Genomic DNA, 15,071 nt, shown 5'->3' on the forward strand with positions numbered 1-15,071 from the left:
AGGAAGGAAATACCCTGTAACCTGGTTCATCCCTTTGGAAAATCCAGAGTGCAAATCCCTTACCCAGAAGTTTGTCACGCTGGGAAAAACTTTGTGAAACTTAACAGGACAGTTGTAGAAAGTATCTGAACCCCTTCTGCCCTCCTTGCTCCCACCTCAGGCCTTTACTAACCACCAGCCCTCTAAGAGGAGTCCTATATTATTACTCTGATTTCTATCTGTGAAACCATAGAGAAGAAGAAAATTGTTAGGTAAAGCAATTTGAGCATGATTTTATTTTACATGTTCTTCCACCACTCTCAGTGCAAGGTAACTTTTAATAGATTTTTCTTTCCCTTTCCCAAATAACATTTTTCACTGGAGAAAATTCAGAAATTGGAGGTCTGTGCCACCTGGTGAGCATATCTGGGATGGCAGCTTGGATGTCACATAGCAGGAAGCCTTGGCAGGAGGAAGAGAGCGAGGTGCCCATCGGACGGAAATATCTGGAAGATTTTGTGGCGAATGAAGCATTAAGGGTGAGTTAGAGCCCAGGTACATTAAGTCTAGTGGCAAGAATTTTCTTCAGTCCCTTCCTCCCAGTAGTGACAGGAAACCTTTATATGTATAATTGAGAGACAAGGGTAATGTGAAAAAAATATAGATTTATATATAAACACAGTTAAGTCACATACATAATTTTTTTGCAGTGAAATTCCCAGCTAGGTATATACTATAATGTTATAAAAATTTGCATCATTTATTCTTCTGATTTCAAATTAATATCTTTCTTTCCAAAACTAATGAAATGCAGGAATGTGTATATGCTAGAGAAAATATTTTTCTATTTTTTTTCATCTTTTTACATAGCAAGATGTATATTGTTGGTAAACTCAGCCATAAAAAGAAACGAAATTGAGTTATTTGTAGTGAGGTGGATGCAGTTAGAGTCTTCATACAGAGTGAAGTAAGTCAGAAAGAGAAAAACAAATACAGTATGCTAACACATATATATGGAATCTAAGGGAAAAAAAAAAAAAAGGTCATGGGCTTCCCTGGTGGTGCAGTGGTTGAGAATCCGCCTGCCAATGCAGGGGACACGGGTTCGAGCCCTGGTCTGGGAAGATCCCACATGCCGCGGAGCAACTGGGCCCGTGAGCCACAACTACTGAGCCTGCGCGCGTCTGGAGCCTGTGCTCCGCAACAAGAGAGGCCACGATAGTGAGAGGCCCGCGCACCGCGATGAAGAGTGGCCCTCGCTCGCCGCAACTAGAGAAAGCCCTCGCACAGAAACGAAGACTCAACACAGCCAAAGATAAATAAATAAATTAATTTAAAAAAAAAAAGGTCATGAAGAACCTAGTGGCAAGACGGGAATAAAGACACAGACCTACTAGAGAATGGACTTGAGGATATGGGGAGGGGGAAGGGTAAGATGTGACAAAGTGAGAGAGTGGCATGGACATATATACACTACCAAACGTAAAATAGATAGCCAGTGGGAAGCAACCGCATAGCACAGGGAGATCAGCTCGGTGCCTGGTGACCACCTAGAGGGGTGGGATAGGGAGGGTGGGTGGGAGGGAGGGAGATGCAAGAGGGAAGAGATATGGGAACATAAATATATGTATAACTGATCCACTTTGTTATAAAGCAGAAACTAACACACCATTGTAAAGCAATTATACTCCAATAAAGATGTTAAAAAAAAATAGTTTATATTTCCCAGATGTATTTCTCTGTGTACAGTACTATATAAGTAAGTTTACATGAACATACTTATTCTTCCAAAATTTGCTCACAATATGTATACATACTATGTATACATATGTTATATGTGTATGCTTATGTGTATATGCATATGTAAATATATGTACACATGCATACATGCGTATATAATTGTTTTTGTATTTGTTTAATCTTTATATGTTTGTGATTCATAGTTCTTACTTAAATTTTTTAATAGACTTTGAATGATGCTCTTTTACTAATCAGATTTATTTATATTATATAATATTAAACATTTGGCTATAAAATATGTCCCAAACACTTTCCCAATAATTCGCATTCCTTTATATGTGACATTTCTGTTTGGGAGACATGGGCTTTTCCTAACTCTCCTTCAATTTCTCTAATTAAGTTTGTGACAGAGTTAAAAGCTTTTCTTGGGTCACATATATCGTTTTGGTTGTCCTAGTGTCAATGCCACGCTGATAGGGTACTCAAACAGCCCTCTCCCCCATGTCTTGGTCTTGAAGGGGATGTAGATGAAATCTACTCCCTTGAGCCTGGAGGCCTGGATATGGGGCTACAGAGATTGAACTGTCCTGGAGAATTTGTGTGGGGCTCAGGTTGAAGCAGAGGAAATTAACCTCCATGGAGGGAAGGAAATGATCATTTACGGAATTATTTTAGGCCAGAGGCACTTTACATGGTGTCTCCTATAAGCAAACATGTATTCAAATATTTTCCCCAATATTCACCAATGTAGAATTTGGTCTAAAGCTCTTTTCCATTTTGCCCTGAAGCCATCAAGGCTTTGGATCTAGAATTCCCAGTGGACTAGTATTTGATGCAACCCTATGTATTACTCATTTTTTCTGTCATAGCTCTGTTATTTTTAAATTTAAAAAATCCATGAAAATTAAAGCAATTTCTGTACTGTCAAAAGAGAAAAAATTAAAAGTTTGAAAAGCTGGGAGACAACATTTGAAACAGTATTACAGATTTTGTGCTCATGTGTGAGAACAAACAGGATTTCTGTTAATCAGCAGAGAAAGGGACAAATATAACCACAAATAATTCAATTCATCTAAAAATAAAAATGCTTCTTCAGTAAAGATCTGGAAAGATGCCAAACCATTAACTGAAGAAGCGAAAATCGAAAGATGTCATAATAAATGAAAAAAATCAATTTGCATAAAATTGCTTATGAAATTGAAAATTTTATTTTTATTTATTTATTTGTTTATTTATTTATTTTTGCACCTTGCAGCATGCGGGATCTTAGTTCCCCAACCAGGGATCAAACCTGTGTCCCCTGCATTGGGAGCGCAGAGTCTTAACCACTGGACTGCCAGGGAAGTCCCTGTAATGGCAAAATTTAAGAAGAATATGTACAGAACTGCATAACTACACAAATGTTTTAAGTTAGGTATTCACATCACCTAAAGAGAAACACATCTGGAAAATGTGCACCAATCCTTTTACATTGGAGATCTTGGGTATCTGTGAGTCATGGTGAGGGGATCACGTAGATGGAAGGTGCAGAATGATTTTATTTTCTAAGTATACATTTTTAATGTTTAAGATTCTGTGATTAGGCTAATCTGTCGAGAGGAACACTTGAAAGGATCTAATAATCGACTGACAAAAAAAGTTCACGTATATTTACCATGTTATCAAAGAGTTCACACGATACTGTTTCATAAAAAGTCAGAATTTTCAACTTTTGACTTGACAGTGTATCTGTGTATTCATATGCATTTCTGTCTTACATTTCCCTCACCTCAGATGTTCACACTCTCATGTGAAGATTTTTCTTCACCTCTCTCAGGCATTGGACTTCAGGGCATAGAGATCTAGGAAGGGAAGGAGGGCAAGTAGTGGAAAATTCCAGAAGGTATTGGAAAATTCCACCAAGTTCTGGCTCATAAACTGGAGCCCAGGCTCCTCCCTCCTTCCCTCTTTACAAATCCCTCTGATTTGAGACTTTCAGAGCTACAGTTGTGGTTCTAGCCACTAGGGGATATCTGCCTACAGTGACTACATTTTTTTTAAAAAAGGAAAGGCTATGGGTTTTTGTTTGTTTGTTTGTTGTTTGTTTTCACTGTCATTACCGTGACCCACCAAACTCTGTTTGGTATTTCCTTTATATTTTCAAGTGTCTTTTGTTGTTGTTGTTTTGGTATTATCTCTCTGGAATGGGTTAGAGTTAATTCTAGCCATTTGATTATTTTTAAACTATTCAGTTACTTTGTGTAAACTTCAGAAAATCCCCTATATTGCACGAAGAATTTAGTAAAGCTATGCATGGAGAAGTCATCTTCCATTCCGTGGAGCTCAATTCCAGTCTCTGTTTCCCCAGGTAGCATCTGAATGACCCTAGACAAGCTCCAGCACCTCAGTAAGCCTCAGCAACCTTGGAAAGTTGGTGATTCTGATATCAGAGTCCCCTTGTGAGGAATTCATGAAAGAATAGAGGCAATGTAGCAAGTACAGAGCCTGGCCTACAGCTGGCACACAGAGTTCTCTGGGTTTGCCGAATGAAGGAACACAATGTAGTGTAGCTGATCCAGAGTCTGGCATACAGAGCTCCCTGTGTTTGTAACCAGAAGTACCAAGGTCCCCTAAGCCTCCTGATTCCAGATGGCCTCCTCTGCAAGGGTGGTACAGTTGGAAAGAGTTCCCTGGGTGTTAGGCTGGTAGCAAACTCAGGGGGCAGTAATTACAGGAAGTTAAGTCTCCTCTGGCCCCCAGGGCTCTCCTACTCTATGCCCTTGGGGAAGGGACTTCCTGTTAGGACTCCATCTTGTTTGTGTGGCTCTGACAAAGTGGTTTGGGGCTTGCACTCTCCTTCTTCGGCAGCCCTTCGTGATATTCTCCAAACCTCCAGCTCCAGACCCACAGATTCTCTTCACGAGCAGCCTGTGAGGAGGGCAGTGATAGACCACTGCCTTCAGGCCACCCCATGGGTGAGTTGGTCAGCATGAGACCTTGTCCTCAGATCCCCACAGGGCAGGAGGGGTTCTGGGTTCCCTCCCTAACCCCAACCCACAGGACCCCCAACAAGCTGACCCTCCTTTAGAGGAGGCATGCAGAGGGCTCAGGCTCACTATTTCCCACTCTCTTGAGGAAATGGGCCAAGTAGGCTCTGACACACCCATCCTGATTCCATGTGGAAAACCTCCCCTCTTATGGAAATGGCCATGGCTGAGGTGAATTATTTCCCCTGGCTAAGGAAAAGGCACAAGTCATGTGATCTTCTCAGGTCTAGGGTTTGGAGAGTAGGGAGGGTCACCTAGGTGGGGCGTGGGATTGTGTAAACTAATACTCCTTGGATTTATACGAGGTGGGGGAGGGGCAGAAAACCCACCATTACCACTGAATATTACATTAACTAGTCAGGGTAAATTGTATTAGTCCATAGAAGCTTACTGAGGCTTGCTTTGTTGCCCAGCATATGATCTATTCTGGAATGTTCGATGAGTAGTTGTTATGTGCATTGTTCTATGTCAATTAAATACATTTGTTAACTTAAGTAACATTTTGAATCCTTCTCCGTCTAGCTGAGTTTTTGTCTGCCATTTTGTGCATCACCCAGTGAGCTGTGTTAAAATTTCCCACTGTGACTGTGAATTTGTCCATGCTCTATTTCTGTTAGATTTTGCTTTGCATATTTTGGCTCTATTTTAGGACATGTATACAAGTTTAGAATTTTATATTAATATCTCCTTATTGCATCGAACCTGTTATCACAAAGAAATCTCCTTCTTTCTCTAGTGATGCTTTTTTCTTTAAAGTGTACCTTTTCTTTTACTAATAGGGTTATACCAGCTTTCTGTAGGTTACTGTGGAAAAGGTATACATTTTGCCATTTTTTTTATTTTCAAATTTTCTAGATGATTAAAATTTGCATGTGTCTCTTTTCAGGAGCATTTGATGGAAGGTTTCTTGTCCAGTCTGATAATAGCTGTCTTTCTATTTGGAATATTTAGCCTGAATCTTTTTATGTAAAAATAGATGTAATTCGCTTTATGTATATCATGTTACTGTATATTTATTTTTGCCTCTTCTAAGTTCCTTTTCCTTTCCTTTCCTTTGAAAGGGTTAATATTTTGTAACTCTTAAATTGTCACTTCATGTGGCTATCTAGTTAAACATTCTTTTGCCATTCTGGTAGTGCTTACCCTTAATATTACAATGTACATTTTTGCCTTGTCACTGTCTCATATTAGTTAATTAGCTCTTTAGAACTCCTCAGACAATCATGGGACCTTGAGATACTTTGATTCCATATACTCCCTCCAAGTTTATTGTCATGCATTTTCATTCTCTATATATTTAAATCCCCAGAAGAAATTATTATCATTGTGTTATATAATCAACACTTATTTAAATTTGCCTACATATTCACAAATTTCATTAGTCTTTCTTTCCTGTATCTATGTGCCTCCACGTGGGATGATATTTCTTCTGCCCAAGAAAGAGCCTATAATATTTCTTTTAGTTTGAGTCTTCTGGTCACAAATTTTCCGAGTTTTTGTTACAGGATGATGAAATGAATGCCTTTTCTTTAAGAATGTTTTTCTTTAAAGCATACTTTTTCTCCTGTTACAATAATACTGTTACACTGAGTTGATATCTTGTTACTTTTGGAAACTTCTCAACCAAGATCTCTTCAAATACCACTTCTCTCCTGCTCCCTCCCCTTCTTTCCGGGACTCACATTAACCATGTGTTAGCTATGTTCACTGCATCACCTTTAATTACCTGCCCCTCGCTTTTGGTATTCTCCATGTTATGTCTCTCCAGGCTCCATTCTGGATCTTTTCATCAGACTTATCTTTCATATCTCTAATTCTTCCGTCAGGCAGGGAGGTCACCTTTGACCCTTGAACCATCACACCAGGGTAGATTTCAGGGTAGGTTTTATTGTGCTCCTAGAGCCGAGCAGAGAAGAGAGAGTTAGAGATGAAAAGCCACTTGTCCCAGGTCACATAACCTGAACCAAGCAGAGCAGGGACTAACATCACAGACTAAACCCTGGGTCCAGACCCTTTCCTCTGTGCTTGTTTTCTTCTTGGCTGTGAATGCACCCCACCTCTCATTTCCTGAGAAGCAGAAACACAATGAAGTCTCTCAGCCTTTTTTTTTCTTCCTAACTATGATAATTTCCTATTTAGATTATGAAGTTGGTGATATTTCTTCATTAGCCGGATATTTACCCAGGAATTTTTCTGGTACTGAGACCATTGATGTGATATTCTCAATTTCAGGGTACAATAAGCAAGTTACCTCCTTACAAAGAAGAGCAAGACGCTGGCGTATTTACCAAAGAAGGTATAACAATTGGTCTGAACAAGTCAGGTCTGGTATTCATCCTTCATCCCAGCAACAACAAGATGGAGATCAAGCAACAAGTGATGTTCACAAGGATACTGGAGTAAGATAGTAAGTGACGAGGCAGCATGGCTGACAAGTATCAACCAGTGAAAAACAAAACCTTGTAGTTAAATATGTCATTCTTCTCTCTAACCTGGAAGAGTGAGGAATGATGGGATCAGGTTAATGGTTGAGCAATCTTTATTGTAGCTCTGCTATCATTGGGGAAAATGTAGAGAAGACTTCCCAAGACTATACGGACCACTTTCTTCTCTCCACTTCCCCACAGTGCTCCCTATGCCATTCCATCCTGTCATCGGAGAGGCAATTTTCAGAAACAAGACGAAACCCATGTTAACAAGGAGACAGAGCAAAAGCCTCCAGAGAGACGAATGGAGAGAAACAGGCAGGATGAGACCTTGGGGAGCTGGTTCAAGACCACAGTGAGTGTGCTGGCTAAATGGACCTAACATGTAGAAGAAGATGACAGAGGGAGTCATGTCGGGCGCGTGTAGAGATGCTGGGAACTTTTCTCTCGTGGCAGTGGAATTGGTAATCTGTCTTGTTATTACTAGGAGTTAACTTCCTAGATCATGTGAGGGCAGGTTCAGAGAAGCAACATAAAGGGAGCAGACTGACTGCAGGGAGCATGGGAGAGGCTGTCTAAAAGCACAGGAGGAAACTACTGCCAAGGAGATGGAGCGACTTCACACCAGAAGACGCAGTTTGGCTCAAGCTGAGTGGGGGAGGAGGTTGAGTCTCTGGGGTCCTTGTCAGAGGGGCAGGCCAGGTCTGCCTTAGGTAGGATCTCTTAGAACTTTATAAAAGTAAGTACATGTGAAAGATATGAAGTCGATTATTTCAGGAAAAGTATTTAAATGGAAAGAAAGGGTATTTAGGAAGTCCATGTCTGGTGTAAAAGTTAGCGATAACAGATATTGTCCTATCTTAAGAAATTACCTGAAGCCTGAAAAAAGGTCCTAAAGCAAGACACAGCTGGGTCTTATCTTAACCTTGGATTCCATTGTATCAGTTTTCTTTCCCCAATTATTTCTTTGGCTCCTAGATTCCCTTCGGTATTCAATATGATGAGAAGTGGCTGCTGAATTTGATTCAGAAGCAATGCAGTGTCCCCTTCACCCCAGTCGAAGTAAGAGAGGACATGGAGGCCCATGAGAGGAAACGGGGTAGATGGCAGGCCCAGGTGAGAAAAGGCTCTGGTCTCATATTATGCTTCTCTTGTCACTCTCCCTACAGTTTCACTATGAGAAAATGCAGGCCCAGTTCTTCGTTGAGAATGCCAACATTGCCTTCGCACTGAAGAATGTCAACGGCAAGATTTACAATGAGGCTAATGAAAGGGTGTGTGTCAAGGGCATGAGCAGGGCTAGCTGGGGGCAAGAGGGCAGGACAGGGGCATGGTCTTGCTTGATCCCAGGGCTCAGATTTCCTGGAGCTTACCCAGCCCCTCTTGTGTTCTCAACAGATATCTATCTTTGTTGATCCCTGTGATGCACCCCACTCTGTGCTGAAGGAGCTGAGGTCAGAAAAGGTGGAGCAGATAAAGGTAATGCAGACTCAACACAACCTGTGCACTCACAGCCAGACCCACCTATTGCCCCCGATCACCACCTCAGACTCAGAGCCCCTGAACCCCATCCCTAACTCTGCAGCTGCCCGTGAAGGAACAACATGATGCCTCCCAGCAATCTCTTGACATCCAGAGGCTCTGCTCTGACCCTGGTATGGCTACAGCAGTAATTGTAGAGCAGGTGAGGGCAGAGGGGTCTAGCTGGGAAGGATACTCAGGAATGGTAACTCGGGGAGGGGTTGGTGCTGGAGCTGTACCAGCCAGGAGCCTCTCAGCCTCTGTTTCCCTCCTCCTGGCTTCCTGGAGACTTGATGACCCGTGATACTGGAATGGCGCGAAACCCTAGAAATGGCATGGCCGCCTCCCTGCAGATCCATCCAGGGAATATGCCCAGGGTGAGGACCTTAGACCCAATGTTGGGGCTGGTGGTGATGGTGGGAGAGATTAGGTAGAAGAGGCAGATTGGTCTCAGGTATCCCCTGCTGGGGTCCTCACTCTAACTCTTTCCTCATCATAGCTTTTGCCCTTGGACCTGAGCAATAAGAAACCCTACCAGCTACATGGCCTGTCCAACACTATGCCGAATGCTTCCAACACCAAGAACTTGAACCTCTCCAACACTGAGGTGAGGTGTGGTACCCAGATCCATCTTTGAAGGGAAGGTGGGAAGGCTCATGTGATGGTGACAGAGGAAGGGAAATGGATTTGTAGGAAAAGGAAGGGACTAGGGGTGCACGGCCATCTTGGCTCTGTTTCTCTGGCCCATGTGGTTCCTCCTCATAATCACAGGTGAAGTCTGCAGGGGAGATGGACAAGGGTGAGCGGCTGGAGCCAGAAGGGATGTCTGCAGACAGAAACCCCCTGTGCACCACCTTCCCTGATAAGTCAACCAACATAAGGTCAGATGTACCCTCTGTTACCCACTGGGAGCCTGAGCTACTCCCGAAAGTGCCTGTTTGCAAGGGGCAGCTGACATGGACCTCAGGGAGGACTACAGGCCCTATGCTCTCCTCTCTGCATCACAAAGTTGACAAAGTTTCAACCAACATCCAATGGGCCCCCAGCCCAATATCTGCATATTTTACATTCTTACCTGCTGTGTCTGAGCCATTCTGGGGCAGGTGAAGAGCTGCAAAAGGGGCACCGTTTCCCCTTTCTTCTCTCTTCTTCCCTTACCCCCACCACGGGAGAGCTTCTTTCCCTTCCCTTTGTTTTCTCACTCTCCCTTGCCTCTAGGCCCGAATGTCTCTGTCATCTCTCCCCTCGTACCTTCACTCCCTTTCTGTCTTCATCCCCCTTCATCTACCTCCCTGCCTCCTGAGCCCCACCTCACTCACCTCCCTGCCCCAGCATCCTGGGCCATCCATGGGGGGAGTCCAGGTCTTGGTCCAGGTCTTGGCAGAGTGCTGGACCCCCAGTGAGGTAGCAGAGCCTCGGGCACACACCCCATTCCCTCTTCTCTCCACAGCCTTCAGTGGGGCCCTGGAGGAAGGAGGGGAGGGGAAGGAAGCCCTGCAGCATGGGTTTGAAATGCTGGTCCTTGTGGCACTGGAGAAGAGAGTCCGGGCAGTCTGTGGGGGAGCTACCCAGGGGAAGGAGAGGAAGGGAGGGAGGGAGGCGGGGAGGGAGGTAGGGCATGCTCTCCCTCTGTGTCAGTCGATGGGGGACGTGTTCAGGGCCCTGGAAGCCTGGGACACTGGGGTGTGGGTGTACTTGCTCCCATGAGGAGGAGGGTCACCACCATAGTTTCACTGACTTTTCTGTTTTGTCTTGATTTTGGCAGCTCCATCCTGGAATTGTTCCCCAAGTTACTAACCTTGGTAAATGTATACCTTGTTCACTGACTCCTCTAACTGGCACTGACAGCACCCACAAACTACTCTGAACCCCGTTGGGTCTTGCTCCAGTTACAGTTTTGAAACTGACCCTTAAAAGTCCTGGGCGGAGGGGGATGGTACAGCCCCTGTGGGAACCTGACAAAGGCTCTGGATCTTCTTCAACCACGTTCTTCACAGGCTTTGGGGAACCCACGGTGATGATCCAAACTGTAGTCCTGCCCATGGAATTTCCAGGGCCCTTTCACCCCTGACCTCTGACCCTCACCCTCTCTTGGGCCCATTCTTTTCCCTGATCATCCGGTACCACCTCCTGGTCTGCACTGCTGACTTCCTCTTCTCTTCCCCAGGGTGGCCAGGAGACATCCTCACTGGCTAAGTGTGGTATTGAAGCCTGCAAGCGCTTACCAACCTGCAAGGTGAGGATGGACGATCAAGCCGGGTTGTAAGTGGTGCATGAGAAGGGGGTGTCAGCCCTGGTCCTGAGGACTGTTTTGATTCCAGGGCAGCTACTTTGGATCTGATGAGCTGAAGAGCCTAGTCCTGCAATTCCTGCAGCAGTAAGTACCTCTGGGAAGCTGAGCAAGGGGGGGAGGGCGAGGACAGGTGAGGCCACCTAAGCAGAGGTCTGCTCAGGGGAGTTTCCAAGTCTCATTTGAGGTCCAGACCACAGAGATAGACTGTCCTCATTGCTCCCCCTCAGGTACTACTTGATCCATGACTATGGAGACCGACAGGGTCTCGTGGGCGCTTATCACGAGGAGGCCTGCTTCTCCCTGACCATTCCCTTCCACCCCGAGGACCCAGCCCCGTGAGTATCACAGCACAGGCTCTGCTCCTGGGCCGTGTGGCTCCCCAGCAGACACAGGCCAGCTCCTGTAAAACACCCACCACCCACTGTTGCTCTTTGTCTCCTAGAAGCAGCTTGTGTGAGTACTTCAAGGACAGCAGGAATATGAAGAAGCTCAAGGACCCCCGTGAGTGTGTGATGGGAAGACTGGGTGGGAAAGGGCGGTGAAGGGGTCAATCATAGGGCCCAGGGCGTGGCAGCCCCTGACCTTCGCTCGCTTCCCCTCCCCTCACAGACCTGCGGGTCCAGCTGCTGAAGCACACAAAACGTGACATTGTGCACACCCTCTGTGTGTTGCCCAAGACTCAGCATGACTTCAGCTCCTTCGTGGTGGACATGTGGTTCCAGACGGTGAGCGCCTGCTTCCTCCCTCGGGTGGGCCCAGGAGGCCGCAGGTGGGTAGGAGGTGCAGGTGGTGACTGGGCATCTGGGCTCTTCCCTTTCAGGAAACGATGCACTGCTTCTCTGTCAGTGGGGTGTTCAAGGAAGGTGAGTGTGTATAGACCCCCATACCAGTTGCCCCACTGCTGCCTCCCCCTGGACAGGCTCACTCCCAGAACCACCCAGCTTCCCTGATCCCTTCCCTTCCCTTCCGTTCCCTTCCCTTCCCTTCCCCTTCTCTTCCCTTCCCTTCTCTTTCTTTCCCCTTCTTTTCCCTTCCATTCCCTTCCCTTTCTTCCCCCTTCCCTTCCTTTCCCGCCCCTCCCCCCTCCCCTCCCCTCCTCCCTTCCTCTCCTCTCCTCCCTTCCCCTCCCCTCCTCCCTTCCCCTCCCCTCCTCCCTTCCCCTCCCCTCCTCCCTTCCCCTCCCCTCCCTCACTGTGTTCTCCAGCCCTCAGGCTTCCCACAGACAATCCAGGTCTGAGTTGTGTCCATGCCTGTCTGCCCTGCACACCCTGGGCGTTGGGGACACAGGCTGTGGAGTTTGGTGGCTCTCATCCCAGATACTTACTCTGAGAACTTGGGCTGTTACTTAACCTCTCAGTTTCCTCATTTGCAAAATGGGGTAGTAGTATCCACCTTTTGGGCGGCTGTGAAAAACGCATCCTGTGAACTTGTGTAGTGGTGGTCAGGGGCCCTGTCACTGGGCGCAGACTGCTCCTATAGTTGCCCTCCCCATTCCCGACACCCTGGCCCCCGTGAACAACTGCCCTCTCAGCATGAGTGTCCAGTCACAGCCTGACTGGGGACCGCCGTGTGAGCGTGTACAGCACGTGTGGCTCTAAGGGGTACTGTTGTTTGTTTGCTGTTGAAGTGGAAGGAAGTTCTCAGGGCTGTGTGCGTGCTTTCACCCGGACCTTCATCGCTACCCCTGCCAGCTACTCCAGGTGAGAGCCCTGTTGTGGGCGGGAATGCCCATCCCCACCTGGGCTCAGGGGCGTGGGAATGTGGTGGCGCAGACCTTAGGTTTACTCGGTATTGTGGAAAGCCAGCGGGGAGATCCCAGGAGCAGTCTAGCCTAGTAGTTAAGAAGAGCATGGGCTCTGGAATCGGCCTATGGGTTCTCTGCTTGACCCAACACTCACTCGCTGTGTGACCTTGGTCAAGTCACATGACCTCTGTGTGACTCAGTGTCTTCTTCCGAGAATGGGGATCAGAGCGTCCACCCCTTGGGCTGTGGTAAAGGGTAAATGCGAAATTGCCCGTGGGTTGGGGATAAACCTATGAATCGAGTGAAGGTGGTAGACAGTCTCTCCAAAGGTGGGCTCTGTGGGGAGGGGCAGAGTACCAGTCAAGGAACCTGGGAGACAGACACAGGAGGGGCGTGGGAGGAATCTGGTTGCTGAGTGCCAGTGGGAGCAGAGTCAATATTGGGGGTGTGGGTGTCCATCCAGGCGTTGTCTGAGGGCCCATTTTTCCTTCAGTCTGTGCATCGTGAATGACGAGCTGTTTGTGAGGGACACCAGCCCCAGTGAGACCCAGAGTGTGTTCTCCATCCCAGTGCCTACACCCACCGCCAGCTCCATGCACACCCTCTCCCAGGAGCAGCAGGACATCATGCAGGCATCCTCCACCCGACCTGAGGTGAACCTCTAGTGGTCTCAGAAGTGAGTGCTGGGTTTGCGTGGGCATAGGAGGGAGCTGGGAGGAGTAGAGGAGTGATTAATGGGAACTTGAAGGTAATTATTTTAAATCTGTTTTTTTCTTACAAACGTTTAGTTGTGAGAAATTCCCTAATTTCATACTAATACATTTCCATGTATTATAAAATACAGGTTTCCCATCTTATATACTGTTTTGAAACTTCTTTTGTTTATTATTAGTACCAGCATTGTTTCCTCTCAGTATATGTGAAGCTACCTTATTCTTTCCAAGATCAATATATTAAACAGTTGAATTCCAGGAAGCCATAAGCTATTATTGATAGGCATTTATCTTTTCACTACATCTTCAGCATTACATGCAGTGGCGTTTGCTCATTCTGGTACATACATGTTGGGAAACTTGAAGGCTTGCTCTTGTAGCATAGATTTAGCTGTGACGTTGTGTGGTCAAGTGTTTCCAGTTTGGTCCTAAGGGAGGTCATCTATCCTCCCTCACTACAGGTGCTTTCAGTACAATGACTAGACTATACCAGAACTAAAAAATTCTTTACTCATCAAAAAGTCAATTCTGAGAATTCAGAGATAAGAAGAAATAGACCTCTAGGGTTTCAGGAAGGTGAAGGCGGACAGAAGTCAGGTGCCCTGGGGTTGAAACTCACGGCTGCTGGCTCTGCTGACATCCCAATTCTTTCTCTTTACTTTCTTCAGCCCAAGGGCAAGATTCCAGATGAATTTTGAGATGAGACCCTCATCCACTGACCTGGGATCTTGAGAACAAAACTCTGCAAATGAGCCTTTAGATGTCATTTTCATCCTCCTCATATTTGTTACCTCTCTTCTCAACTGAAGCCATATCCATGACTAAGCTTGCAGTCCAGCTAATCAGGAAACCAAAGTTTACCGTGTAGGCCTGCCAGTTGTTCTATATTTTTCCCACGCATGATCCTTGTTTATCTTTATATTAAAGAGTAACATTGCACATTGTATGTTGAGTGTCTTGGATTGCTCTTCCCCTGACCCAACCATGAGTTAGTGGGGCCAGGACCAAAAGGTCCCATCTCCGACATCATCCCTGGCAGTCTCTAGCATTTATATCCAACCTACACAGTGCTTGAAAATTATAGAGTAAGGACTCCATTCCTGGACCACCCTAAAATCCAAGCTTTGCCTCCTGATAACCTTCTCTCCACCACTTCAGTACTCACAAGTTGTGACCGTTCTGATGTTCACTTCTATAAACAAATATAACGTATTTAGCAAGTAAAGTACCATATTTACTCTAATAATTATGGTATTCTTAATCATTTAACAGGTCTAAAACAGTGCTAAAATTTTTATTAGGTTCTTAGGTTGTGTAACTAACACTATTTTCCCCACAACTCCTGTGTTGTTTTTTTAACTTATTTACTTTGAAATAATTATTGATTTACCAAAAGTTGCAAGAAAATGTGCAGAGAGGTCATGTATAACCATCACTCACCTTCTCCTAATAATAACACCTTGTATTACTTTAGTACAGTATCGAAACTAAGAAATGGACATTGGTACAGTCCACTGAGCTTACTACAATTTTGCCATTTTACATGCACTCATTTGTGTGTTAGAACACCTGTGAATAATACTTATATATATAATTCCATGCACTTTTACCAGCTATGTAGGTGTTCTA

General features: G+C 45.5%; 1 protein-coding gene across 1 annotated transcript; it reads left to right on the forward strand.

Moving 5' to 3' along the window:
* The first annotated feature begins 410 nt into the window (after positions 1–410).
* LOC133081858 (nuclear RNA export factor 3-like) lies at positions 411–14,140 on the forward strand. The gene is given in 22 exon segments (XM_061178186.1): positions 411–518; positions 4,595–4,673; positions 6,978–7,152; positions 7,373–7,526; positions 8,150–8,233; positions 8,341–8,445; positions 8,570–8,650; positions 8,757–8,826; positions 8,981–9,069; positions 9,192–9,299; positions 9,464–9,573; positions 10,458–10,494; positions 10,860–10,928; positions 11,014–11,069; positions 11,213–11,320; positions 11,428–11,486; positions 11,595–11,710; positions 11,806–11,848; positions 12,613–12,685; positions 13,223–13,405; positions 13,904–13,920; positions 13,923–14,140. Coding segments are annotated over 22 exon segments (2,142 nt in total).
* The last annotated feature ends 931 nt before the right edge of the window (positions 14,141–15,071 follow it).

This window comes from Eubalaena glacialis, chromosome X (assembly GCF_028564815.1).
Source record: "Eubalaena glacialis isolate mEubGla1 chromosome X, mEubGla1.1.hap2.+ XY, whole genome shotgun sequence".
In the NCBI taxonomy this organism is placed as follows: Eukaryota; Metazoa; Chordata; class Mammalia; order Artiodactyla; family Balaenidae; genus Eubalaena; species Eubalaena glacialis.